This window comes from Dendrobates tinctorius, unplaced genomic scaffold (assembly GCF_039654945.1).
Source record: "Dendrobates tinctorius isolate UK_male_01 unplaced genomic scaffold, ASM3965494v1 ptg000030l, whole genome shotgun sequence".
Lineage (NCBI taxonomy): Eukaryota > Metazoa > Chordata > Amphibia > Anura > Dendrobatidae > Dendrobates > Dendrobates tinctorius.
Window position 1 is genome coordinate 35,564,585 of NW_027361698.1, and position 26,878 is coordinate 35,591,462.

At 42.4% G+C, this 26,878-nt stretch overlaps 1 protein-coding gene across 1 annotated transcript in view; it reads left to right on the forward strand.

Annotated features, from left to right (window-relative positions):
- FGF2 (fibroblast growth factor 2) overlaps nt 1-26,878 on the forward strand; it is a 122,787-nt gene that overhangs the window by 56,052 nt on the left and 39,857 nt on the right. The window contains exon 2 of the mRNA XM_073572037.1: nt 8,009-8,112. Within this exon, the coding sequence (XP_073428138.1) occupies nt 8,009-8,112 (104 nt within the window). The remainder of the gene's footprint in view (nt 1-8,008; nt 8,113-26,878) is intronic.

Here is a 26,878-nt window from a genome sequence, read left to right on the forward strand (position 1 = left end):
CTTGGTCAAACTGACATCCGAGCTCTTGCAGTACCTGGCTTTTAAACCCTCTAGATGAGATGATCAGTAGCAATCTTTGGGAGTCGATAGCTATTAAGGGTCCCGTCACACCAAACGATGCACCAGCGATCCCGACAAAGATACGACCTGGTCAGGATCGCTGGTGCATCGCTACATGATCGCTGGTGAGCTGCCAAGCAGGCAGACACACCAGCAATCAGGACCAGCGAGGACGCTGGTATCCAAGGTAAAAATCGGGTAACTAAGCGTGCACGTCGCTTAGTTACCCGCTGTGTACCTTGGATACCAGCGTGCTCGCGCTGAGAGCTGGTATCCAAGGTAAATATCGGGTAACTGAGGGCGCGCGGCACTTAGTTACCCGCTGTTTACTTTGGATACCAGCTCCCAGTGAGAGCACGCTGATATCCAAGGTACACAGCGGGTAATTAAGCACCGCGCACGCTTAGTTACCCGATATTTACCTTGGATACCAGCTCCCAGCATCTGCTTACAGTGCTGGGAGCTCGCTGATCGTTGGTCTCCGATGCGTGCTGGCCAGCAGGAGACCAACGATCAAAAAATGACCCAGGACATTTCTGCACGATCAGCGATACCTGGAGGGGGGGCGGTCGCTGATGCGTGCCACACACAGCGAGATCGCTAGCGAGATCGCTGATGCATCACAAAATCAGCGATCTCGCTATGTGTGATGGGCCTATAAGGCAACCAGAGGTCTTAGGGGGCAGACAAACTGCCGAATTTCTCATGCAAGGATCGCATTTCAATCCTCAGACTGACCATCGACTCTACTGACCTGAGTGAGACAGCTGCATAGAAGCACATCACACTGTCACACTTAGGTCAGGAGAGGTACCAGGCCACTCTTTGCACTGTGAGGCAATCCTCGCATGAGAAATTCAGCCGTCTGTCTGCACTCTTAGGCCGGGATCACACATGCAAGAAACATGGCCGAGTCTTGCATGTTAATACTCGGCACTGCCACCGGCACTTGGATCGGAGCATGCAGCCGCATAGGAATACATGCAGCTGAACGCTTCGCTCCCGAGTGCCGGCTGCAGTGCCGGGTATTAACAAGCGAGACTCAGCCGTGTTTCTCACATGTGTGATCCCGGCCTTACATTGATCTACGAGATACGGCGGCCTGTTACTTGTTTCCATAAACATGGTCTAACAGTGAAATATTGACAGGTCTAATACCCTGCAATGTATACGGTAAGTGTTGCAGGGTTTTGTACTGGCAGTCAGACAATAAAATGTTTCCTAGTGGAGCTAGGTAAAAAAGTTAGAAAAAAAATTGTAAAAATATTGTAAACCTCTCACAAAATGAAGATTGTAAAAATCAAGAAAAAATGGTTAACAAATACTGTAAATATACATTTTTAGTGTAAAAACAACACTTATAAAGTATACGTATTTATTATAACTGCATCTGGAATGACCCCATATATAGAACAGTAACAGTATTTAGCCCCACTTGTGAACGCTGTAAGAAATAAAACACAGCAAAATCTTGTTTTTTCATCATTCCAATGAACCAAAAGTGGAATAAAACATGATCAAAAAGTAGTTTGTAAATAAAAATGGTATGAGCCTTCATTGTCATTCAGCATAAAATTAAAAGTTATAGCTCTCAGAAAATGGTGATATATAAACATTTTTTTCTACAAAATTGTTCTCATTGCACAGGAATAGCAAAATGTGAAAAATCTATAAACATTTGGTATCACTGGAAAAGCATTGACCAGGAGAATAAAGTTGTTTTCTGACTTATACCGCACAGTGAATGGCATAAAAATAAATAAATAATTTTTGTGAATTGCTATTTGTTGTACATTCTGATTCCCAAAAATTGGAATTGAAAGCAATCAAAAACTGTTTCATACCCCAGAATGCACCTATAAAAACTTCAACAGAAAAATAGGAAAATTATCATTCTTAAAATATGCCAATGTCATTTTTTTTATTTTCCTTAAAATGCATTTTATTACAAAAGTAGCAAAGCCTAAAACAACTTAATAAATCTGGCATTGCTATACACAGGTTATACTGTACACAGCCGAAGAGTAAAGCCATCTTATCAGTTCCACACCATGAACAACGTTTCTAAAAATAAATAAATAAATAAAACCAATTTTTTACCTGTTGATGCTTTGTTCATTTTGCCTCTCAAAGATCGCAGAAAGGCTTGGCTCACATTTATCCTGCGCTCTGCACTGATTGCTTACTCTGGGGTTTCTGCGTAAATCTCTGAAACACGTGATTCAGTTGGAACCCTCGTGGAAGATTCCCTATAATCAGGCAGATGGAGACATTTTAGACTCAATATGGCCTCTGTTCTGTCAGTGTCCATCTTTTTAGGCATGTACAAAATAGCAGTTGAGTTGAGGCAGTGACCGGTGTCACATGTAAGGGTCACTCTGTGCTCCCCCCAGGATGCGCATGGAGGCGTATTGACACCATTAGAGTGCATTGCAGTCACAGGCATACCTGTGATTACCATGCAGAATAAAAGTGAGTATAGGTCTTGGACAAGCTATTTGTCCAGGGCAGATTTAAGAAAACCTGCTGGACTTTTATTTTTGAAACGTGCTACAGGATGGTAGTGGGGCAGTCCATTTCCTCTCCCAGCCTGGGTTTTCCATGTGACCCATGGCCACAGGTTCCAGTTAAAATCCCTGCTGTAAAGGGTTTGGGTGTGTCAGGGTCAGTGTCAGTTTGGTTTTGCAAGTGTACAGAGCAGAAGGCTCTACAGAGTTCCACCTGTGTGGTGCAACACAGGCAAGTGGAGCCGAAAAACCTGGCACACACAGCATACAGTAGTGCAGTCACCCATGGCAACCGGTCTTGGAGATGGACTAGCGTGTTTATTGGCTGCAATCTGGAGGATATGTTTCCCAGCTGCAATCCGGAGGATATTGTGTGCTGTGAATTTTTGTGAGTTGAGTATTAAAGAGACTTTTGCTTTGGAACTTTCCTGTCACTGTCTCATCACTGCACAGCGTGGATGTCACTGTACTACACAGTTGACTACAATTTTGTGTCCCGCTGAGCAAAACATATGGGCCCTATAATGCCATATTTACAATTTTCACTCTGCAACACCAACTGAATGCTCATTTCTAGTGTTCTGCCTTCTTCCTCATATGACGGTGTGTGGATTCCAGCATACGGCTTAACCTTTCATCCACTCCCAGAAACAAGACTGTATGGATGCTTAAGTCTATATTTATTGGGATGATATGGACAACAATGGGATATGATAACAGATGGTATAGTAGAACACAGTAGTAGATGAGATCAGGGGTTGTTGTACAAAGTTGCAGATGATATCAGAGATTGTTGAACACAATGTGGATGATTCAGGTAAAAACTATAAAAAAACAGATAAAGCAGCATGTCAGTGCTGGCAGGCAATATACAAAACATCAGTACTGGCAGGTAATCACAGTAATACAGGGTATTATCACAACAGTAGCAATGATACAGGATACTGCTATCATGCATTATATAAGAGCTGAGCAATATAACATACACAGCAGCAAAGGAGAAAGAAATATCTAATGGCTGCCAGCTTTACACTCACTGAACGGAGGATGCATAACTATCATGCAGTGTACTAGAATTACAGGAGCTGAACATTGATTGCAAACATCACGAGGAATGCATTATGGCCAGCTAACAGAGATGCATAACATATATTCATAAATGCATTAAACCTTACCAGAATCTGCTTGTTATAAGCAATTGTTTTGCAAAGAGCCGAGCTGAGCACATGTGAGATACTCAGAAGACCGGCAGGAATGGTTACATGTTGTTGACCAGGGCAGGAAGAAGGGGCGGTTTTGAACAGTTTACCATTTGGGAGAACAGAAGATTCCAAACGCATGAATAAAAAGAGAAGGGCAACTTATGACACCTACTGGCAATAGCTGGAACAGCACTTCAAAATATCTTGCTGCACAAAATGGGCAGAACATCTAGAAAACACCTGTGGAGTTAAAATCATTACTACATCTGTAGATGAATTCACTGAGATGTGTAATTGCCAAAATGGAGTCACTAGTGGGGATTTCTGTGGTTCTGGCACATTTTTCTATTCCCAAAAAATCTTCACTTCATAAGTCAAATAGCCCTCCTTCCCTCCCAAGTACTGTCATGTGACGAAGCAATGATTTATGAAAGATATGTAACAAATTATGGAGCCATTTTCTACAGTACTATTACCAATTGTGAAAATGTGACATTTGGGGACAAACCAACAATTAATTGGTAAAAATGTAATTTTACATTTTCATGGCCTACCGTTTAGAGATAGGCAAATATTTTGAAATTCAAATTTGCTGACTTCACTGAATTTTCCTCAAAAAATTAGATTTACGGAGAATAAATTTGTGTGGGTTTCAAGACTGGAAAGCTTGTAATTACTCATAAAATACCTGTATGTGAGAGGAGAGAGATTCTCGCTTACCATAATAAGATATTTCACTTTACAGATGAGAGAGAGATGATGGGGTGTGCTAGTAAAAGAGGTATATGTCTCTTCATGAATCATGAGCGTTGGATGAGCAGCGTATACCTCTGTATGTGATCGTCAGAAATCGTACTCCAGCCCCGGCCTCAGAATAAATTAAAGAATTGTGCTCTCACTTATAGGGAACCTGTCATCAGAAATAATGCTGTAAATCTGCAGGTTAACCGGTTTATTATGCTGCCCGGCACCTACACATAGCCGAATGCAGCGGGGAGAAAATGAACTTTATTCTCCCCTCCATCATTTGTAATTCAGTCATGGAGGCGGATGGTGGCACCGGTTCAGTCAACGCTGTGAGTATACACTTGCTCTGCATTGGGGTCAGCTGTCAGGGCCGGGGGCACAGTTACAGCAGCCGCTCTAAGTACAGAGCGGTGACTAAACCAGCTCCGCCCCCGCCTCCATGACTGAATGCAAAGTCCTGTTGGGGAGACTATAGTTCATTTTCTCCTGGCTGCATTCAGGATATCTGCAGGTTAACAGCATTATTTCTGGTAACAGGTTCCCTTTAATAGTGACTTGTCCCAGGTCCCATGATGCCATCCAGCAGTGCAGGTCTGGCTTCTTCTGACCAGGCTTGATTTCTGCAATAGGACACTGACAGCGTGAGGATATGATCATCGCTGGTGATTTTGTGCGAGAGCTGGACGTGGTAAGCAGAGGCCAGGACCAGGCTGTGTCATAGTGAACGTTCTTCAATACAAGGATCTGCATCAATGTAAGATTATTCAATTGTATTTGTGCCATAAGGACGCCGATACGGTTGAATGCAGGGAGGCCCAGGTTAAAAGTTTCTCTCCTGCATGGTTCCCCGAATCGGTTATTATTTTAACAACTGGTTTGGGAAACTAGAAGGACCCCTTCTATGCTTCTAGGCACAATATAGTGGCATACGTCGAGACACAGTAAATGTTTGCAGACAATCTGAACCTTCCAAAATTAGGGAAACAGGGAGCCAATGAGTGGATGCAAATGCATCCATTAGCTTCTCTGCATCAATAAAACAAAGCATACAACATATTACCCTTATATTTACTATCAAGGGATGCGGAAAGTTGGCTAGTAAAATGTTAGATAATGCTGCTATTTTAATTGTGGGTTCAGGTAGTCTCTTGAGGTCAGATGATTCAACGCACTTTGTAAAGTTTTATATAGTTCACTTTTTCCATCATGTCTTTAACTTTCATGACCGGAACAGCACATTATAAGGCTCTTCGCTGTAACGTAGAACACACACACTATTAGTGGTTTCCTCTGGCTGGAGGTGTGGGGGCAGGAGCGCATCACGCAATTACAAGTCTTGGAACCAAATGAAAAACAATACTACCAAAGCATGCTGTAGCTGGGGGACTTACTCATCTGGGCCTCTTTAACCCCTGGAAAGCTTGTGTAACAAGTCCTGAATTATATAAATCCTCTTGTGCAGCTCGTCCTTTTCCAGCCTGGAGGGAGTGATGAAGAAGCATGGTTTTATGTGAATGAACTACACTTATACCATTATTACTTATTCCATTGCACTGAGATACTCATACAGTGTAGAAAAAATATAGTTCTTAAAAAAGAAGTATATTATAGTTTGAGGAGCATGAAGAAATGAAAGAATCTTTCTAATATATTTACTGACTTATTTTTTTTCTATTTCACATTACCTATACTTGGTGCAATGACTAGAACACTTTAAAGGGGCCTTAGGCTTATCTGGCTTTAGGCTACAAGTCTGTAGTCACTATCTGTAACATCACTCACTCACCTTACATCACTCACACTGCTTACTGTGAGGATTCTCCGTTGGTGGAACTGGGAGGAGCAAGTACGTGACAGCAAGTATGTCATTTGCATACATGCGGTCACATACCGACTAGACGTGTGCTGCCTCACTCACTGCCAGTATATTGAGAAAGACTGGACACATCTAGTCTGAATATGTCCGGTAGAATCATATCAAATACTTGCAGTAACATAATCAGGACTGTAGAATCCTCACAGTGTGTAGTTCACGCAAGGAGAGGATTCATAATCCTGCACTCACATAAAGTGATAAAGTGACTGTAGATTTGTAACCTAAAGTCAGACAACTCCTTTTAAAGTTTGGTCCATTTTTTTAATTATATTCCATTTCTATAGCTAACATATTCTGCAGCGCTGTTCGATTTGTCACAACTCACGCCAGTCATTGTCACCAGTGGGGCTCACAATTCAACTTCCCTATCTCAAATACAAACCCAACTTACTTATTAGTACTTTTGTGGAGAGAAGAAACCTAGGCAAATACTGGGAGAACATGCAAGCTCCATGGAGATGGTTTCCTTGGTTGAGTTTGACATAGCACTTCAGGGAATTAGTGCTAACCAGTAGGCAATGTCGCTGGGTCATGTAACAAAATGTGGACGAAAGGAGGGGTTGATCCAGCTTCCAGAATTTTTTTTGCCAAAAAAAAATGTATTTGATAGGAGAAGTTGCAAAAAATATGTACAAAAATCAATAAAAGGACAGCATAGCAGCAGCTCGTTTCAAACGCACATGGTGTTCTTTGTCAGCTCTGTCAATTTTTTGGGGGGGCAAAACCAAACCCCTCCTTTCGTTCACGTGTGATTGCATTTTGTCTTATAGATCTCGTGCCTCCAACCGCCTAGGGCGTGGGTGAGCTGGTATTTCTTTATCTCATGTAACAAAACTTTGTGACCACAGTCATTTTTTTTTTGTCCTATAACTTTTTTGCCCTCCATGACTTTACATCCCTGTCACTGGATAGTGTATCATGTGGCGCTTGAAAAAGTCATTGCCACCTAGCCGTCACAATTGAGGAACACTCCTTATACTATTTAGATGCATAAAACTTTGTGTTTCCTTACCATTTTCCAGTAGTTTTCATCTTTAACCAGGCTACATTTAAAAGGGTTTTCCAAAATTTTTGAAATGTTGGCCAAAAGTAGCAAACATAAAATAATGAAGAATAATAGCAGTTCTGCAGTCCATCATTCACCTCAATGATGCAACTAATCACTGGCCTCATCGGTTATGTGCCACATGTGCAAAAGCCATCGCTGAGGTCAGTGATTGTCTGCAGCGTTCAAATCAATGAAGGACATTATGTTGTCTATTTGACCATTTTTTTTGTATGGGCCATTTATCTACATGTACAGTTTTATAGTATTAACTATGACAAATTGCATATAGTTAGCAAGAATATTGTGAGCTTGTGAGAAACTGCAAAATTTATGCATGCAATATGCTTAATATAGAGTAGAAAAGAAATCTGGTCTGGATTAGGGGTTGGTGTTTTCTTTTCGGGAGGTTCCACTAAATATGTAAATAGTCTGCGCAGAAGGGATCAGGGCTTCTTGCAACACAAATAACTGCAACCCCTTTTTTTATTGCTTTATTTTCTTGGAAAAACCCACAATATAAATCATTACAACTACAAAAATGTTATACCCAACTTTATTCTGATTGCAGTAAAATTACAGCTTCAAGCAGAAGAGCGAGGTGTTGTGTCAATCAAGGGAGTCAGTGCAAACCGATACCTTGCAATGAAAGATGATGGCAGATTAATAGCGCTGGTAAGTCCTCAGTTTATGGTTGCTTCATTTATGTGACGAGAGTAAACCATGATATGTCAATGGGTAGCAACAAACTTTTAGAATGATTAGTAAATGTGCATACCCCCTTCTCTTACTCTGATAGATCATACGGGAACCTGTCAGCTAGATAAATGCTATTTACTTGCAGATTTAGGGTCAATCTGCATGTACATAGCGTTACAATGTTGTCTGGCCGTTTTACTTTACCTAAAGTGCAGCTGTTGAGAGAAAATGAATTTATTTCCTTCCGGTAGATGCTGGCTTTCATTCATGGGGGGTGCAAGGAGCGATTACAGTTATCATTCACTATACTGTGTGAGAGGTGGCTGTAAGCAAGCACCGGCACTTTGATTGACACCTCGCCTTCACAGTGTTTGCTGGGGTGAGCTTACTGTACAGTGAGGGTGCAGCACCGCCCCTATCACTAAAAGCCAAAGGCTCCCTGGAGGAAATAAATCGGGCAGCATTGTAATGATATTTACCAGCAGATTAACCATATATCTTCAGGTAAATAGCATTTCTCGAGGTGACAGGTTCCCTTTAATTAATTGCTTCTAAAGATATATTTTCAAACAGATGTTTTTTCAACGGATGGGAGATATTGATTTTAAGTCTTTTCAAGGACACTCACTCTTCAGTATATGCTTCTATCCAATGATGAGTATGAATACACTTTTTTTAAGCAGTTATGACTACATTACAACCTACAGGTGCTTCTCACAAAATTAGAATATTATCAAAGAGTTAATTTATTTCAGCTCGTCAATACAAAAAGTGAAACTCATATATTATATAGAGTCATTACAAACAGAGTGATGTATTTCGTGTGTTTATTTCTGTTAATGTTGATGATTATGGCTTATAGCTAATGAAAACCCAAAAGTCATTATCTCACTAAATTAGAATACTTTATAACACCAGCTTGAAAAATGATTTTAAAATCCAAAATGTTGGCCTACTGAAATGTAAGTTCAGTAAATGCACTCAATAATTGGTCGGGGCTCCTTTTGCATCAATTACTGCATCTATGCAGCGTGGCATGGAGGCGATCAGCGTATGGCACTGCTGAGGTGTTATGGAAGACCAGGGTGCTTTGATACCAGCCTTCAGCTCGTCTGCACTGTGGCCGCGCACACCCTAAGCACACACAGAAACCATTGCAGCACAATCAGTGCAGGAACTGCAGCTTAGAGTACCTGGCATCGTCTGCAAGCCTAGACACATGTGGAAAGTCATGCACCAGCTGCAAATGACCTCACAACCCACGGACAGCTTCCACAGCGGCAACCAGGGACTGCACATGCGAATGGTCAAGCAGCAGAGCAAAGACCTAACACCACATGTGCAGCTACGCAGCAGAGCAGGGAACTGAGCAGGCTCCATACAGGTAAAAGCCAGCAGTATCCCAGCTCAATTAGGGGGAAAGGAGTAAGGGGTTAAAGTAAACACATGCATTGTCACGCCGACAAACAGATACAGACGGAACGGCGTAACAAGCGGCTGGATCAAAGATGCAAGAGTCTATCTGGATCCCAGAAACGCACTCAGCTTTTATGCACACACACTGATTACAAGCAAACAGGTCACAGGTGTGGCTGCTACCTTTAGTAGCCAATCAAACCCATTTGTGTCAACTTCTGTGCATGTTATCAGACCAAAATCACCAGGGTATGTGAACTTTTGATCACGGTCATTTGGATGTTTTGGGTTGTCATTATGATTTAAAAGAGAAAACACAGTAGTTTGATAATAAATGGCTTCACCCAACCACTAACCATGAATGGAGATAAAGTTTTGGTGTTATCATTCATATTCCCTGGAAAAGGGCCAAGAAAGCAAAAATTCTGCTGGGGTATGTAAACTTTTGAGCACAACTATAACTACATTTTTATTAACAAAGAATACTTGAAGGATTTCCAAGCCCTTCCTGTAACTGCTAATACATTAATGATGTGACCTGATTTGTGTGCCATTGCTTTCCTTAAAAAAACCCAAAACAGTTTTACTGCTATAAAATTATAATTATTATTTTTTGTAGCTAAAATAGTCACTTAAAAATGCCACTTAAAGGGAATCTGTCACCTATTTTTTCGACTATAAGCTGCCGCCACCGCCATCAGGGGCTTATCTGCAGCATTCTGAGAGAGAGAGAGAGAGAGAGAGATCCATGCAGCGCAATGCGGAACTAAGGCATGTCAATGGGGAAAAACCCAGATCCGGCACCACATATCGCCGGATCCAGTTTTGCAAATTTTCGCCGCAGGGCGCCGGATTCAAAAGCCGGAAATGTGAAAGTAGCCTTAGACTAGCTCCACTCTTGCTATTTTGTGAGTCAGACCGCCCCTTCTCCAACTCTCGTCCTCATGTCAGGGAAAGACTACAGTCCCTAATAATAAGAATATATACAGGTTCTTCTCACAAAATTAGAATATCATCACAAATGTAATTTATTTCAGTTCTTCAATACAAAAAGTGAAACGCATATATTATATAGAGTCATTACACACAGAGTGATCTATTCCAAGTGTTTATTTTTGTTAATGTTGATGATTGTGGCTTACAGACAATGAAAACCCAAAAGTTATTATCTCAGTAAATTAGAACAATTAACATAAAACATCTGCAAAGGGTATATATTAAAATAGTTTTATTATACTTTTATTCATATAAGAACAAGGATTCCTTTGGAAAACTACCCTTAGTCATGGCCCATGGCATGCTCTGCATAACATAGTAGCAGTGACATCTTCTAGGACACTAGTTTTGAAGGCTGAGTTACATCCATGTAAGAGGAAAGAGTGGCAGGAACGTGGGAAGATTTGAACTGGTTGTAAAGTCATGGAGTGACCAGTCTTTCCTTTTCTCCTAGAAAATACACATTTCACTTTTAGGTCATAAGGTTAAATTTGGTTCTCATTCACTAAACAGTTTCTGAACATCCTAGGGATTAAGAGAACCATAAAATCCAGACAAAATCATTGTAGCATCAGTTTTTTTGTTTCCTGTGCTATGTTAGAAAATGAAGCCCTATGAATATTCAAAGCCACTGTCAACGCTAAAAAGTAATACACATCAATGATTTTCCTGGCCCTCACTGTGCAGTGATGCATTCAGTCCACACATTAAATATTTTCCATGTGAATTACATTAATGTTCTGGATTTAACAGATCCTGTTTGCCAAAGTAATCCTAGGCCCACGATAACTGTGCATTTGAGACTTGGAGTTTAATATGTGGACAGTAACAGCTATTACTGCTACCTAAATGTGTTTTAAACAGGCACCTTATTGTTTTTCTGCCAGTGCTTTTTCCATTTATAATTTAAGATACAGAAAAAATTTTTTCCTGTGAGTTATCGCTCACTAGCTATACATTGCTCTCCAATCCACTTGCCATTTAGGTTGTCACCAAAGAAAGATGACCTAGTGCTGGAAAAATTAAGCACTATCAGTATACACATTATTATAGAACTTTTATTTCGCTAATGGTAGGCACAGGCTCCCATGAGGACATAAAGCAGGTGAAATAAGCATTGAACACATCACCAATTTTCTAAATAAATATATTTATAAAGGTGCTATTGACATGAAATTCTCACCAGATGACGGTAACAATGCATCCAATCAACACAGACAATGAAATCAAACTGTAGATGTCCATAAATTAAGTAATGTTTAATAATGAGAAATGACAGAGAAAAAGTATTGAACTCGCTTACTGAAATTTATTTAATACTTTGTACAAAGGTCTTTGTTGGTGATGACAGCTTCATGATGCTTCCTGTATGGAGAAACTAGTCACATGCATTGCTCAGGTGTGATTTTGGCCCATTCTTCCACACAAACGTTCTTCAAATCCTAAAGGTTTTGTAGGCTCCTATGAACTCTCAGCTTTTATTCCTACCAAAAATTTTATATGAGATTCAAGATATGTTATTGGCTGGGTCCTTCTGGCAGCTTTATTTTCTCTCTCTGAAATCAATTGAAAGTTTCCTTAGCTGTGTGTTTGAGATCAATGGCTTTCTCAAATGTCCACCCTCGTTTCAACTTCATCATCCTGGTAAATGGCATAAGATTTTTAACAAGAATGTCTTGGTATATTTGTTCATTCATTTTTTATTCAATGACATTACATGTGCCAGTGCCGTATGCTGAAAAGCAACCCTACACCATGATGGTTCCACGTCCAAACTTCACTGTTAGCATGGTGTTTTTGGGGTGATATGCAGTGCCTTTTGGCCTCCAAATATGTTGTGTATCATGGCATCTAAACAATTCAATTTTGGTCTCATCTGACCCGACTATATTCTCCCAGTATTTCACAGGCTTGTTTAAATGTTGTTGAGCAAGCTTTAAGCGCGCTTGAACATGTTTTTTGTTCAGCAATGGAGTAATGAGTGGTGAGAGTGCATAAATGCCTTGAAGGTTGAGTGCATTACTTATAGTTTTCTTTGAAACAATTATACCTACTGATTCCAGGTCTTTCTGTAGATCACCAGAGGTGGTCCTTGGCTCTTGGATAACTTTTCTGATAATTCATTTCACTTCTTTGTGTAAAAATCATGTAGGGAGCACCTGGTCTTGGCCATTTATGTTGAAATTATGTTCTTTTTACTTACAAATTATGGCCTCAACAGTGCTCACTGAAACCTTCAGTAATTTAGAAATTCTTCTGTCAATGCCATCAGTATGTTTTGCAACAGTAAGGTTGCAAAGGTCTTGAGAAAGCTCACTGATTTTACCAATCATAAGATGTTTCTTGTGTAGAACCTTGGTTATGAGATACCTTTTTCAACGCAAAAAGCACTAGATAACCTCTGTAGTTAGCTCCCCCAAAGGAATTCCCCTGTGCGCCATGAATATCCAGAGAAGAAAAAAATTTCAGCAGCAAGAGATTCCAGTAAAATTCAATTATTTATTATAAAAATATACAAGGGACAAATGCAACCAAAAACCACCACGTTAAAAAATTACAATGTCAGGCAAACACATTTTAGACACTTGTCCTTAATCATTGCACCTTTTTACAGACCATCAGTTGAACCAGCTGATCATTTTTACTAAGTGACAGGATTGCTTTCTACTTACTGATAGACTGTGGCGGGTATTATGACTTTCCATGACCTTTTGCACCTCTCTTTCTTCATGTGTTCAATACTTTTTCCCTTTATCGTTTCTCATTTTTACACATACCTTAATTTATGGACATCCATGTTTTAATTTCTTTGAGTATGCGGATTGGATGGGTTGTTACTGATATCTGGTGAGAATTTAATGTTTATTAACAATTGGGGCCATATTTGTCCTTATTACTGCACCTGCTGTTTGATACAATAAAAGTGCTGCTCTTACTGCCTCACAGAATAATGCCCACCACTGTGCCCCTTACAAAGTAAAATTTCTTATTTGTACCCCCTAGATGATAAAATTGCCCAGTAAAAAATTAGGAAATATTAATGCCCTGTACAAATGCCTTAGAAAATAGTGTCCACATTTTGCCTCAAGAAAGTAATAAATAGTTTTGATGGTCACAATACTCTGAATGTCCCTATAACAATCATGCTTAAGTGCCCACTTAACATTTAATAATGTCCAATGAGTCCCCTCATGTACAGCTCCGCTGTACACAGTACGATGGGTCCACAGCTCCACTATACACAGTATGGTGGACCCACAGCTCTCATATACACAGTACCCTATGCCCACAACTCCCCTATACACAGTACCATGGGCCCACAGCTCCGTTATACACAGTATGATGGGCCCACAGCTCCAGCTCCACTATACACAATATGGTGGGTCCAGAGCTCTGCTATACACATTACCGTATGCCCACAAATTCCCTATACATAGTACCATGGGCCCACAGCTCCCCTATACACAGTATGATTAGCCAGCAGCTCCCATATACATAATATAATGAACCTCACAGTAGTTTTCAGACTGAAGTCCCCGCAGTGTATGAAGGGCCCCTATACTTTGATATCCCCACAGTCACATGATGCTGCCACACTTAATGATGCCCCAATACTTTATGATGGCTCCACAATGCCCCCATACTTTGATGTCCCCACACATTTTACTTAAAATAAAACACATTATGTAAATCTGGTCAAGCACCTGTGGGACCTGCTGGGAACAAAGTCCGATACATGGAGGCTGCAGAGCAGTGCACAGGACCTGCTGAGTACTTGTCGGTTCATACATCACAGGACAATTCAGAGATCTCGTGGGGTCTTTGCCTTGATCTGGCGTGAGGGCAACCTAAACAATATTAGGAAGCGCCACCAAGTTGGAAATAACACATTACACAGGGCTCCATGTAATGTGGGGCCTGTACTATATGGCTAAAAGATGAGAGTACTAACAAGGAGCCCCTCCTTATTAACACATAAAAGCGTCTTCTCTAACAATAGTGCTGAGAGGCAGTACAAACATCATTCAACACAACCAATATCACACCAGGGAGAGATTGGGAATAGAGATGGGCAAAGACTAATAGTTACCCCTTGGTCAAGAGCTTCTGGGTTTCTCTGTTTTCCAGGAAGTTAAAAGTCTTGTTCGGCAGGTGATGAACCGTAAATTTACCGCCTCCATATCCCTTCGCCATCTTCACTTGCAACTTCTACATCTCCATGGTAACAAAGTGCAGCCTGTACACTGGGAAATGGTGCCATCTTTTAATTTTGCCACGTAGTCACGGACTCTGATGTGCTCCAGCACTTCTGCCGTTCTGCAGACCACAGGCATAATTAACCTGCGGTCTACAGAACAGATAGCTGTAATGCAGTAAAATCATGTCTTCCTGCTCTACTGTTCAGCTTAACTACAGTATATCAACGCGTGCAGCACAGGTGGGCCCTTCTGAGCACGGGGCGACCATCCCGTCTATCCCCCCCCCCTGGAGCTATGCTACTGAATGGGTGGGATCCTTTGTTATCAGCTATGTTCAGAGGTGTTACCTGTGATTGTGATCCTGCTGATGAGGATCCTTGCTGAAAACTCTTTTTGAAAGAACAATTATGAATCTAAAAAAAAGCCCCAGTGTCCATTGTAAATATTGTGAGATTAGTAATTCTGTTTTTTATAATGATCGTGATATGATAAGACATAGTAAACATTTGCATAAAAAACGTAACACAAAAGACTGATTTTAACAAAAGGTCATTTTTCTATTATATCTTCCTTTTAAGCCTATAGAGAAGACTGGCAAGTAAGGAAAGGACTACCGGCATGCCAACCTCAGCTTCTATATGGGTAACGTTTCTCCTTGTGGAGCGTGAAAAGCCAGGCCTGGCATGTCAAATTGAGAAAACTTATACACCATGCATGCTCTTCTGGGAAATTAAATAAGCGAATTTGCTCTTCAGCAAGGAAGAGGACTTGAACTCTAGTGCCACTTATTGGTTAATTGCCTCTATTATCCCAAGTCATATGGCAAGGCTTGTCAAAGGGTCATATTTATTTTTAGGATTGCTACTTCCAATAGGTGGCACTAGAGTTCAAGTCCTCTTCCTCTTTGAAGAGGCAATTTGCATATTTCATTTTCCAGAGGAGCATGTATGGTATATAACTCTCCTCACTCTGACAGGCAAGGCCTGGCTTGTCACTCTCTACAGGGAGAAATATTACATCTTAGATCCCAGTCTTAAACCTTTCACCTTACCTTCATAAAGCTGTGAAGAGTAGTATAGTGTTCATTGTTTGAGTAACTTTTGCTAGGAAGCTGCTCGCTAATTATACTTTAAATTATGGAGCAAAACCACCACAAACATGTCAGTAAAACTAAAAGTCTAACCGCTTTAGGAAAGAGACTGCCGGCGGTGCTGCCAGCATCTTAAATTGAACCTATCACCAGAAAAAAAAACCTGTATTAACCAGCATATATGGGGTTAATCTGCAGGGTAACAGTGTTACTAACCTGCTCTGTGCCTATACGCTGAACGTTTTTGAGAGAAAAATTAACTTTATTTTCTCCGGCAGCGTTCCGGCTTCAATCAAGGGGATGGCGCCTGAGTTGGTACAGTCATCACTCTGAATATAGAGAGCGGCGACTGTAACTAATACAGAGCCAATGTCAGTCAGGTCACAATTATAGCCTAGCCAGCACTCTGTTTACTCAGAGTGGAGACAGAACCAGCGCCAGTGGCGTCCCGGTGACTGAAAGTGGAACGCTACTGGGAAGAATCAAGTTAATTTTCTCCCAGCAGTGTTCGGCTAAGTGTGGGTGTTGGGCAGGTTAGTAACGCTATTAACCTGCAGATTAACTTCATATATGCAGGTTAATAGTGTTTCCTTTAAAGCACATAACTTAATGCACAGTTCGACTTTGAGATTGATCTGCTGACAAACAGCTTTTCTTAAGCCCCCATTACACACAGCGAGATCGCTAGCAATATCGCTGAAACGTCACAGGTTTTGTGACGCAGCAGCGATATCGCTATGTCTGATACTTACCTGCGACCGGCTCCCCCGCTGGTTATCGCTGATCGCGCGAGAACGTCCTGGACTATTTCTCGTTGGGCGCTTCCTGCTGGGCTTCCTGTGGCGCCGACGAGCGACGTGTGGACGCAGGCGGGAGGACGTCAGGATCGCCGTGTCTGACAGGTAAGTTGCGACCCCCGACCACTGCTATGTCGCTGGTGAGATCTGCCTGTGTGGCAGCTCACTAGCAACCACTTAGCGATGCACCAGCGATCCATATCGTTGTAGGGATCGCTGGTGCATCGCTTAGTGTAACGGTACCCTTAGACAAGGGCTTGAGCAAGCAGTCTTCCTCTATGACATCCATAAACAATAGTGGCCATATGGACCTGTGTTCTCTTCACGAAACAACTTTAAAAGCGTTACCAATTCGTTTTCCCATTTAAGGAATGAACAAACATGCAGGAATGGTTATGTTTTATTCCACATGCAACTGATTTACTGTTTTTTTCAACTTTCTAGAACACAGTGAATTGTGATACTAGAATTAATCACACTAATGTAACAATAATTTGAGATCTGAAAAATCAAACTTGGTGGTATCAAAAAGAATTCTTGACACAAAACAAAGTGGGAACCTGTCCAAAATTTCTCCAGGATATTTATTCTAAAAGAAATGACATTATTCAGCAAGTAAACAACACTGGCAGTAACATCAACTGTGCACGCAAGATCTACTCGAGATGATTGAAACCGCTCTTGGCCATTGTTGTAAAGGCAATGCTGTTGTTAATTCATAGTCACGATTTCTGCAACATTATACCTATCCAAAACCATGAGCCTTAGTGAGTTATACAATGGGGATACACGTTGCAATCGCATGCGAGTTGCATTGAAATCTATGGTGCTAATTGAGTCACATGTGACTTGTGACCAGTGTTAGAAAAGCCAACATATTTGGAAAAATTTGTGATTGTGTCATGATATTTTGCAAAACACTTATAGCCCTAGTCTTAAAGCATCTTTACTCTTGTAAGGCAGGCAGCAGTAGCACCGTACACAGTGAAGAGGCAGTGACCCACAAAGTTCAAACATAGAAGTCTCTTTAATGTGTTATCTTCACACAGAAAAGGTTCCAAAACACACAAATGCATATAACTTCAGTGCATATTATCAGTGTTCAGTTCACACCAGTTCATAGCACTATATAGTACACGGCGTCCTTTAGATTGCAGTCACTACACATGCTAGTCCACCACTGACTAGTTCCCGTGGGTGTCCTGCACCACTGTATCACAGTCTCTACTCACAGCCGTACACAGTCCTGGATATCCTCCAGGTCACAGACGGGCACCATATCCATCTGGGTTCAGCCGTTAAACACGCTGTGGGTTCCAGGTCTAATTGCTCTGCTCTGTCCTGTGCTATGCACACCAACTGCTCTGCACAGCAACAAGCATCAACTCACTCTGGCCTGCTATACCTGAGACTCCTCAGACTTATTCAGCGCTCACTAACCCTTTCCTGCAGGGCTTTTATCACAGAAACCTGTGGCTTTTAGCCACATAGAAAACCTGGGTCCGGAATGAACCAGACTGCACAAACTACTATCCTGCAATTTGCTTCAAACACAACATCTAGAGCAGGTTTTCCGTACCTCTGTCTTGGCTACTCACTGTGCAGTATTATAAGGGGCCACTCACTGTGCAGCATTATAAGGGGCCACTCACTGTGCAGTATTATAAGGGGCCACTTACTGTGCAGCATTATAAGGGGCCACTCACTGTGCAGCGTTACACGGGGCCACTCACTGTGCAGCATTATAAGGGGCCACTCACTGTGCAGTATTATAAGGGGCCACTTACTGTGCAGCATTATAAGGGGCCACTCACTGTGCAGCGTTACACGGGGCCACTCACTGTGCAGCATTATAAGGGGCCACTCACTGTGCAGCATTATAAGGGGCCACTCACTGTGCAGTATTATAAGGGGCCACTTACTGTGCAGCATTATAAGGGGCCACTCACTGTGCAGCGTTACACGGGGCCACTCACTGTGCAGCATTATAAGGGGCCACTCACTGTGCAGCGTTACACGGGGCCACTCACTGTGCAGTATTATAAGGGGCCACTCACTGTGCAGCATTACACGGGGCCACTCACTGTGCAGTATTATAAGGGGCCACTCACTGTGCAGCATTACACGGGGCCACTCACTGTGCAGTATTATAAGGGGCCACTCACTGTGCAGCATTACACGGGGCCACTCACTGTGCAGTATTACAAGGGGCCACTCACTGTGCAGTATTATAAGGGGCCACTCACTGTGCAGCATTATAAGGGGCCACTCACTGTGCAGCATTATACTGGGCCACTCACTGTGCAGCATTATACTGGGCCACTCACTGTGCAGTATTATAAGGGGCCACTCACTGTGCAGCATTATAAGGGGCCACTCACTGTGCAGCATTATAAGGGGCGACTCACTGTGCAGCATTACACGGGGCCACTCACTTTGCAGTATTATAAGGGGCCACTCACTGTGCAGCATTATATGGGGCCACTCACTGTGCAGCATTATATGGGGCCACTCACTGTGCAGTATTATAAGGGGCCACTCACTGTGTAGCATTATAAGGGGACACTCACTGTGCAGTATTATAAGGGGCCACTCACTGTGCAGTATTATAAGGGGCCACTCACTGTGCAGCATTACACGGGGCCACTCACTGTGCAGTATTATAAGGGGCCACTCACTGTGCAGCATTACACGGGGCCACTCACTGTGCAGTATTATAAGGGGCCACTCACTGTGCAGCATTACACGGGGCCACTCACTGTGCAGTATTATAAGGGGCCACTCACTGTGCAGCATTTTATGGGGCCACTCACTGTGCAGTATTATAAGGGGCCACTCACTGTGTAGCATTATAAGGGGCCACTCACTGTGCAGTATTATAAGGGGCCACTCACTGTGCAGCATTATAAGGGGCCACTCACTGTGCAGCATTACACGGGGCCACTCACTGTGCAGTATTATAAGGGGCCACTCACTGTGCAGCATTACACGGGGCCACTCACTGTGCAGTATTACAAGGGGCCACTCACTGTGCAGTATTATAAGGGGCCACTCACTGTGCAGCATTATAAGGGGCCACTCACTGTGCAGCATTATACTGGGCCACTCACTGTGCAGCATTATACTGGGCCACTCACTGTGCAGTATTATAAGGGGCCACTCACTGTGCAGCATTATAAGGGGCCACTCACTGTGCAGCATTATAAGGGGCCACTCACTGTGCAGCATTATACTGGGCCACTCACTGTGCAGTATTATAAGGGGTCACTCACTGAGCAGCATTATAAGGGGCCACTCACTGTGCAGTATTATAAGGGGCCACTCACTGTGCAGCATTATAAGGGGCCACTCACTGTGCAGCATTATAAGGGGCGACTCACTGTGCAGCATTACACGGGGCCACTCACTGTGCAGTATTATAAGGGGCCACTCACTGTGCAGCATTATATGGGGCCACTCACTGTGCAGCATTATATGGGGCCACTCACTGTGCAGTATTATAAGGGGCCACTCACTGTGTAGCATTATAAGGGGCCACTCACTGTGCAGTATTATAAGGGGCCACTCACTGTGCAGTATTATAAGGGGCCACTCACTGTGCAGCATTATAAGGGGCCATTCACTGTGCAGCATTATACTGGGCCACTCACTGTGCAGTATTATAAGGGGTCACTCACTGAACAGCATTATAAGGGGCCACTCACTGTGCAGCATTATAAGGGGCCACTCACTGTGCAGCATTATACTGGGCCACTCACTGTGCAGCATTATACTGGGCCACTCACTGTGCAGTATTATAAGGGGCCACTCACTGTGCAGCATTATAAGGGGCCACTCACTGTGCAGCATTATAAGGGGCCACTCACTGTGCAGCATTATACTGGGCCACTCACTGTGCAGTATTATAAGGGGTCACTCACTGAGCAGCATTATAAGGGGCCACTCACTGTGCAGTATTATAAGGGGCCACTCACTGTGCAGCATTATAAGGGGCCACTCACTGTGCAGCATTATAAGGGGCGACTCACTGTGCAGCATTACACGGGGCCACTCACTGTGCAGTATTATAAGGGGCCACTCACTGTGCAGCATTATATGGGGCCACTCACTGTGCAGCATTATATGGGGCCACTCACTGTGCAGTATTATAAGGGGCCACTCACTGTGTAGCATTATAAGGGGCCACTCACTGTGCAGTATTATAAGGGGCCACTCACTGTGCAGTATTATAAGGGGCTACTCACTGTGCAGCATTATAAGGGGCCATTCACTGTGCAGCATTATACTGGGCCACTCACTGTGCAGTATTATAAGGGGTCACTCACTGAACAGCATTATAAGGGGACACTCACTGTGCAGTATTATAAGGGGCCACTCACTGTGCAGCATTATAAGGGGCCACTCACTGTGCAGTATTATAAGGGGCCACTCACTGTGCAGCATTATAAGGGGCGACTCACTGTGCATCATTACACGGGGCCACTCATTGTGCAGTATTATAAGGGGCCACTCACTGTGCAGCATTATATGGGGCCACTCACTGTGCAGTATTTTAAGGGGCCACTCACTGTGTAGCATTATAAGGGGCCACTCACTGTGCAGTATTATAAGGGGCCACTCACTGTGCAGTATTATAAGGGGCCACTCACTGTGCAGCTTTATAAGGGGCCACTCACTGTCCAGCATTATATGGGGCCACTCACTGTGCAGTATTTTGACCTGAGGATTTATCTGTGGATTTTGCAAAATCCGCGCTGAAAAATCTGCAGACCAATCCGCAGCGTGTGCACATAGCCTTACAGCTAGAGGGCTCTGTGTGTTCTCCCCAAGATGTGCATGGAGGCATATGAAGGTCATGGGTGTGCATGGCAGTCACAGGCGTAGCTGTAACTGCAATGCAGACTGATAATAAAAGTAAGTGTTACAGTGCCTTGCGAAAGTATTCGGCCCCCTGGAACTTTTCAACCTTTTCCCACATATCATGCTTCAAACATAAAGATACCAAATGTAAATTTTTTGGTGAAGAATCAACAACAAGTGGGACACAATTGTGAAGTTGAACAAAATTTATTGCTTATTTTAAATTTTTGTGGAAATCCAAAAACTGAAAAGTGGGGCGTGCAATATTATTCGGCCCCTTTACTTTCAGTGCAGCAAACTCACTCCAGAAGTTCATTGTGGATCTCTGAATGATCCAATGTTGTCCTAAATGACTAATTATGATAAATATAATCCCCCTTTGTGTAATCAAGTCTCCGTATAAATGCACCTGCTCTGTGATAGTCTCAGGGTTCTGTTTGATGCACAGAGAGCATCATAAAGACCAAGGAACACAACAGGCAGGTCCGTGATACTGTTGTGGAGAAGTTTAAAGTCGGATTTGGATACAAAATGATTTCCAAAACGTTAAACTTCCCAAACTGTGCAAGCGATCATATTGAAATGGAAGGAGTATCATACCACTGCAAATCTACCAAGACCCGGCCGTCCCTCTAAATTTTCATCTCAAACAAGGAGAAGACTAATCAGAGATGCAGCCAAGAGGCCCATGATCACTCTGGATGAACTGCAGAGATCGACAGCTGAGGTGGGACAGTCTGTCCATAGGACAACAATCAGTTGTACACTGCACGAATCTGGCCTTTATGGGAGAGTGGCAAGAAGAAAGCCATTTCTCAAAGATATCCATAAAAAGTGTAATTTAAGGTTTGCAGCAAGCCACCTGGGTGACACACCAAAGAAGAAGGTGCTCTGGTCAGATGAAACCAAAATCGAACTTTTTGGCAACAATGCCAAACGATATGTTTGGCGTAAAGGCAACACAGCTCATCACCCTGAACACACCGTCCCCACTGTCAAACATGGTGGTGGCAGCATCATGGTTTGGGCCTGCTTTTCTTCGGCAGGGACAGGGAAGATGGTTAAAATTTATGGGAAGATGGATGGAGCCAAATACAGGACCATTCTTGAAGAAAATCTGTTGGAGTCTGCAAAAGACCTGAGTCTGGGGCGGTAATTTGTCTTCCAACAAGACAATGATCCCAAACATAAAGCAAAATGTACAATGGAATGGTTCACAAATAAACGTATCCAGGTGTTAGAATGGCCAAGTCAAAGTCCAGACCTGAATCCAATCAAGAATCTGTGGAAAGAGCTGAAAACTGCTGTTCACAAACGATCTCCATCAAACCTCACTGAGCTCGAGCTGTTTGCCAAGGAAGAATGGGCAAGAATTTCAGTCTCTCGATGTACAAAACTGATAGAGACATACCCCAAGCGACTTGCAGCTGTAATCGCAGCAAAAGGTGGCGCAACAAAGTATTACGTTAAAGGGGGCCGAATAATATTGCACGTCCCACTTTTCAGTTTTTGAATTCCCACAAAAATGTAAAATAACCAATAAATTTTGTTCAGCTTCACAATTGTGTTCCACTTGTTGTTGATTCTTCACCAAAAATTTACATTTGGTATCTTTATGTTTGAAGCATGATATGTGGGAAAAGGTTGAAAAGTTCCAGGGAGCCGAATACTTTCACAACGCACTGTATATAGCACTGAGCACTGTATATATGGAGAAATAAAAGACAAATATTGCAAAAAAATTAAAATAATTTTTGTCTGACCTCTGTTTTACACCAATATAAATAAAAGGAAATGCAGAATAAAACCCTCAAAAATGGCTGCTATAAGAAAAAAAAACAGGAAAGCAAAAAGAAAAGGGCTCTTGTTAACCATGTACCGACATGACTATTTTCTATTTTCTTCTTCTAAGAGCCATAACTTTTTAATTTTTCTGTCACCATAGTTGTTAGAGGATGTGTTTTTTTGCAGAAGGAATTGTACTTTTGAATGACACCATTAATTTTATCATGTAATGTACTGGAAAGTGGAAAAAAAAAAAAATTGCAAAACAAAATAAAGTGCAATTCCACATTTGCTTTTTTATTTACAGTGTTCATTATATGGTAAAATTTACCTGGCAATATGATTCTCCAGATCAGTATGATTACGGAGATACAAAACATGCATCATTTTATTTTCATTTAAGTGGTGAAAAAGAAAAAAGCGACTTATGTTGCTATTTTCATAGATGTGTAATATTTTCAATTTTTAGTTGATTGGGTTTTGTGAAGACTGTTTTTTTTTTGCGCCTTCAGATGTTTTTTTAACTATGTCATTTTGAGGTAGATACGATAGCAATTTTTTGCAGTGTTGCGGCGGCCAAAAACCATAATTGATGGCATTTAGATTTACTGTATTTGTCTTAACCAATCGGGTTAATTCATTTTATATTTTGATAGATCAAACTTTGCCGCACTGATTTGACAGATGTGTATTTTTTTACTCATTTTTAATGGGGGATGTAGGGTGATTTTAACTTTTATATATTTTTTATCTTATTCATATCCTTCATAGCATTTACCCCCCCCCCCCTTCAAGGCTATTTGCACCTTCATGACCAGGCCAAATTTTAGAATTCTGACCACTGTCTTTTTATGAGGTAAAACCTCTGAAACGCTTCAATGGATCCCACTGATTTTGAGATTGTTTTCTCATGACATTTTGTGCTTCATAATAGTTGTAAATTTTCTTCGATATGACTTGCATTTACTTGTAAAAAAAAGACATTTGGCAAAAATCTTGAAAATGTTGCAATTTTCAAACTTAATTTTTATGCCATTAAATCAGAGAGTGGTGTCACATAAAGTCGGGAAAATTAAGAGAAAAAAAAATCACATTTTTCACACAAATATGTTTTTTAGTCCATAACCTTGCACTTTCATAAGAGTAAATTGAACTATACAGTTTGTTGTGCAATTTCTCCTGAGTTCGTGGATAACCAATATGTAGAGGAAAACTAATGTTTGGGTGCACAGTAGGGCTTGGAAGGGAAGGAGCGCCATTTGACTTTTTAAAAGTAAATTTTGCTGGAATAATTATCGGACGCCATGTCGCATTTGGAGTGCCCGTCATGTACCCAAACACTGGAAACCTCCCACAATTGACACAATTTTGGAAACTAGACCTCTCAGGCAACTTATTTAGATGTGTGGTTAGCACCTTACACCCCCAGATTTTTCACAGAAGTTAATAACGTAGAGACATGAAAATAAAAAAAAAAAATAACATTTCTCCCTCAAAATTTTCTTTTAGTTCAAAAATTTTTATTTTCACAAGGTAACAGGAGAAAATGGACCCCCAAGATTTGTTGTACAATTTCTCCTCAGTACGCAGATACTTCATATGTGGGGAAAAACTACGTTTGGGTGCACGGCAGGGTTCTGAAAGGAAGGAGTGACGTTTTGGAATGCAGACTAAGATGGAAAGGCCTGCGGGTGTCATGTCTCGCTTGGAGAGCCCCTGACGTGTCTAAATAGTGTAAATCCCCATCAAGTGACCCCATTTTGGAGACTATGGAAAAGAGACATTAGCGGTCGGAGCAAGAGCGCGACTATGGAGCAGAAGAGCGCCACCGGGGCAGCCTGCGAGTACGTAACCTCCACTCACCCTCGCAGAAATCTCCAACACCTCAATTTACACTCAGTCTCTGAGTTCCTTCTCCCTCTTATATACATAGCTTACTTACATGACACAGATGCTGCTGCCACTTTAAATAACAGAATCACTCAATTCGGCCACCCCCCATCATGCACAGCAAAACTCATACAATCAACAGGCAACCCTGGCTGACCAGCCTGACCAAAGAATTGAGACGTGCTTCCAGGGTCGCTGAGTGGAGATGGAAGAGATCCCGTTCGGTCGAGCACTTTATCGCATACAAGCAGTCTCTCACCAGCTTCAAGTCCACGCTCACTGCCGCAAAACAAACTTGCTTCTCATCTCTCATATTATCTTGTCTCACAACCCAAAACAGCTTTTCAACACTTTCAATTCTTTACTCAGCTCGCCAGCACCTCCTCTCCTCTGGTTTCTGCTGAAGACTTTGCCTCTTTCTTCAATAAGGTCAAAAACATCAGAGAAAGCTTTGGCCGGCAGCCCCCAATGCCCCTCCTCTAACTGTTCAGCCCTGTTCTTCCAAAACCAGCTTATCCATCATGACAGAAGATCAGCTCTCTACCCTTCTGTCAAGATCACACCTCACCATTTGCATGCTTGACCCGCTCACGTCCTACTTCATCCCTAACCTCGCCAAAGTTTTTATCCCAACCCTAACACATCTCTTCAACCTTTCACTTGCAAGTGGTGTCTTCCCCTCATCCTTCAAACATGCCTCAATCACACCCATCCTCAAAAAGCCCTCCCTCGACTCATCCTCTGTGTCTAGCTATCGCCTGATATCACTTCTCCCTTGTGCCTCAAAACTACTGGAACAACATGTCTATCTTAAACTGTCCTCCCACCTCTCCTCCTGCTCCCTCTTTGACTGGTTACAATCTGGCTTCCGATCGCATCACTCAACTGAAACTGCCCTTACTAAAGTCACCAATGACCTACTAAGAGCCAAGAGGAAGCGTTACTACTCTGTCCTCCTTCTCCTGGACCTGTCTTCTGCCTTTGACATTGTGGACCATTCCCTCTTGTTGCAGATTCTCTCATCTCTTGTCATCACAGACTTGGCCCTATCCTGGATCTCATCATATCTAACAGACCCTGCCATGATGGCCCTCCAGCTATCCCCAGGCAGGGCGCGGGCACGCCACCTATATCTTCTATCACTTTTGCCTAGGATCCCCCAGGTTGAAATTCCTACATGACGGCCACTGCAGCCTCAGGATCAACTATATTTTTCTCAGTGTACCCCATGAATTAGATCCGGGAGGATCGAAACGTCGGGTATTCTGTTTGCACATTGTTTAAATTCTCCTTGGGCACATCCTTCCTCTGTTGATGGATTGGACACATTCAATAAATATATGAATTTTTGCATACTATCAACGTGTTGAGTGCGGTGAATCATTCTTTTTTATGTGTACAAGGCCCCAGCGGTCTTATTCACCTGAACCTACTTTTTTTCCCGGACCTGAGTGCGCACCATTCCCACGTATATAAGTAGTGACCTGTTAGGCGTCGGTTTCCTGCCTCTGCACAGGAGGAAACCCGAGCATTGCCTTTTGCGGTCTCCCATTCAGCCCCAGCCGCAGTGGAGCCTGCTCAGCAAAGGCGGCAATCCCGGTGTCTTGCTCAAGCTAGTGCTATTGGGTTGGTTGCTGCTGCCTTCCCTGGTTCAGCTATAGCAGCCTGCACTAGTCAGCGGCGAGCAGCTCCAGAGTCTAAGTCCCTTT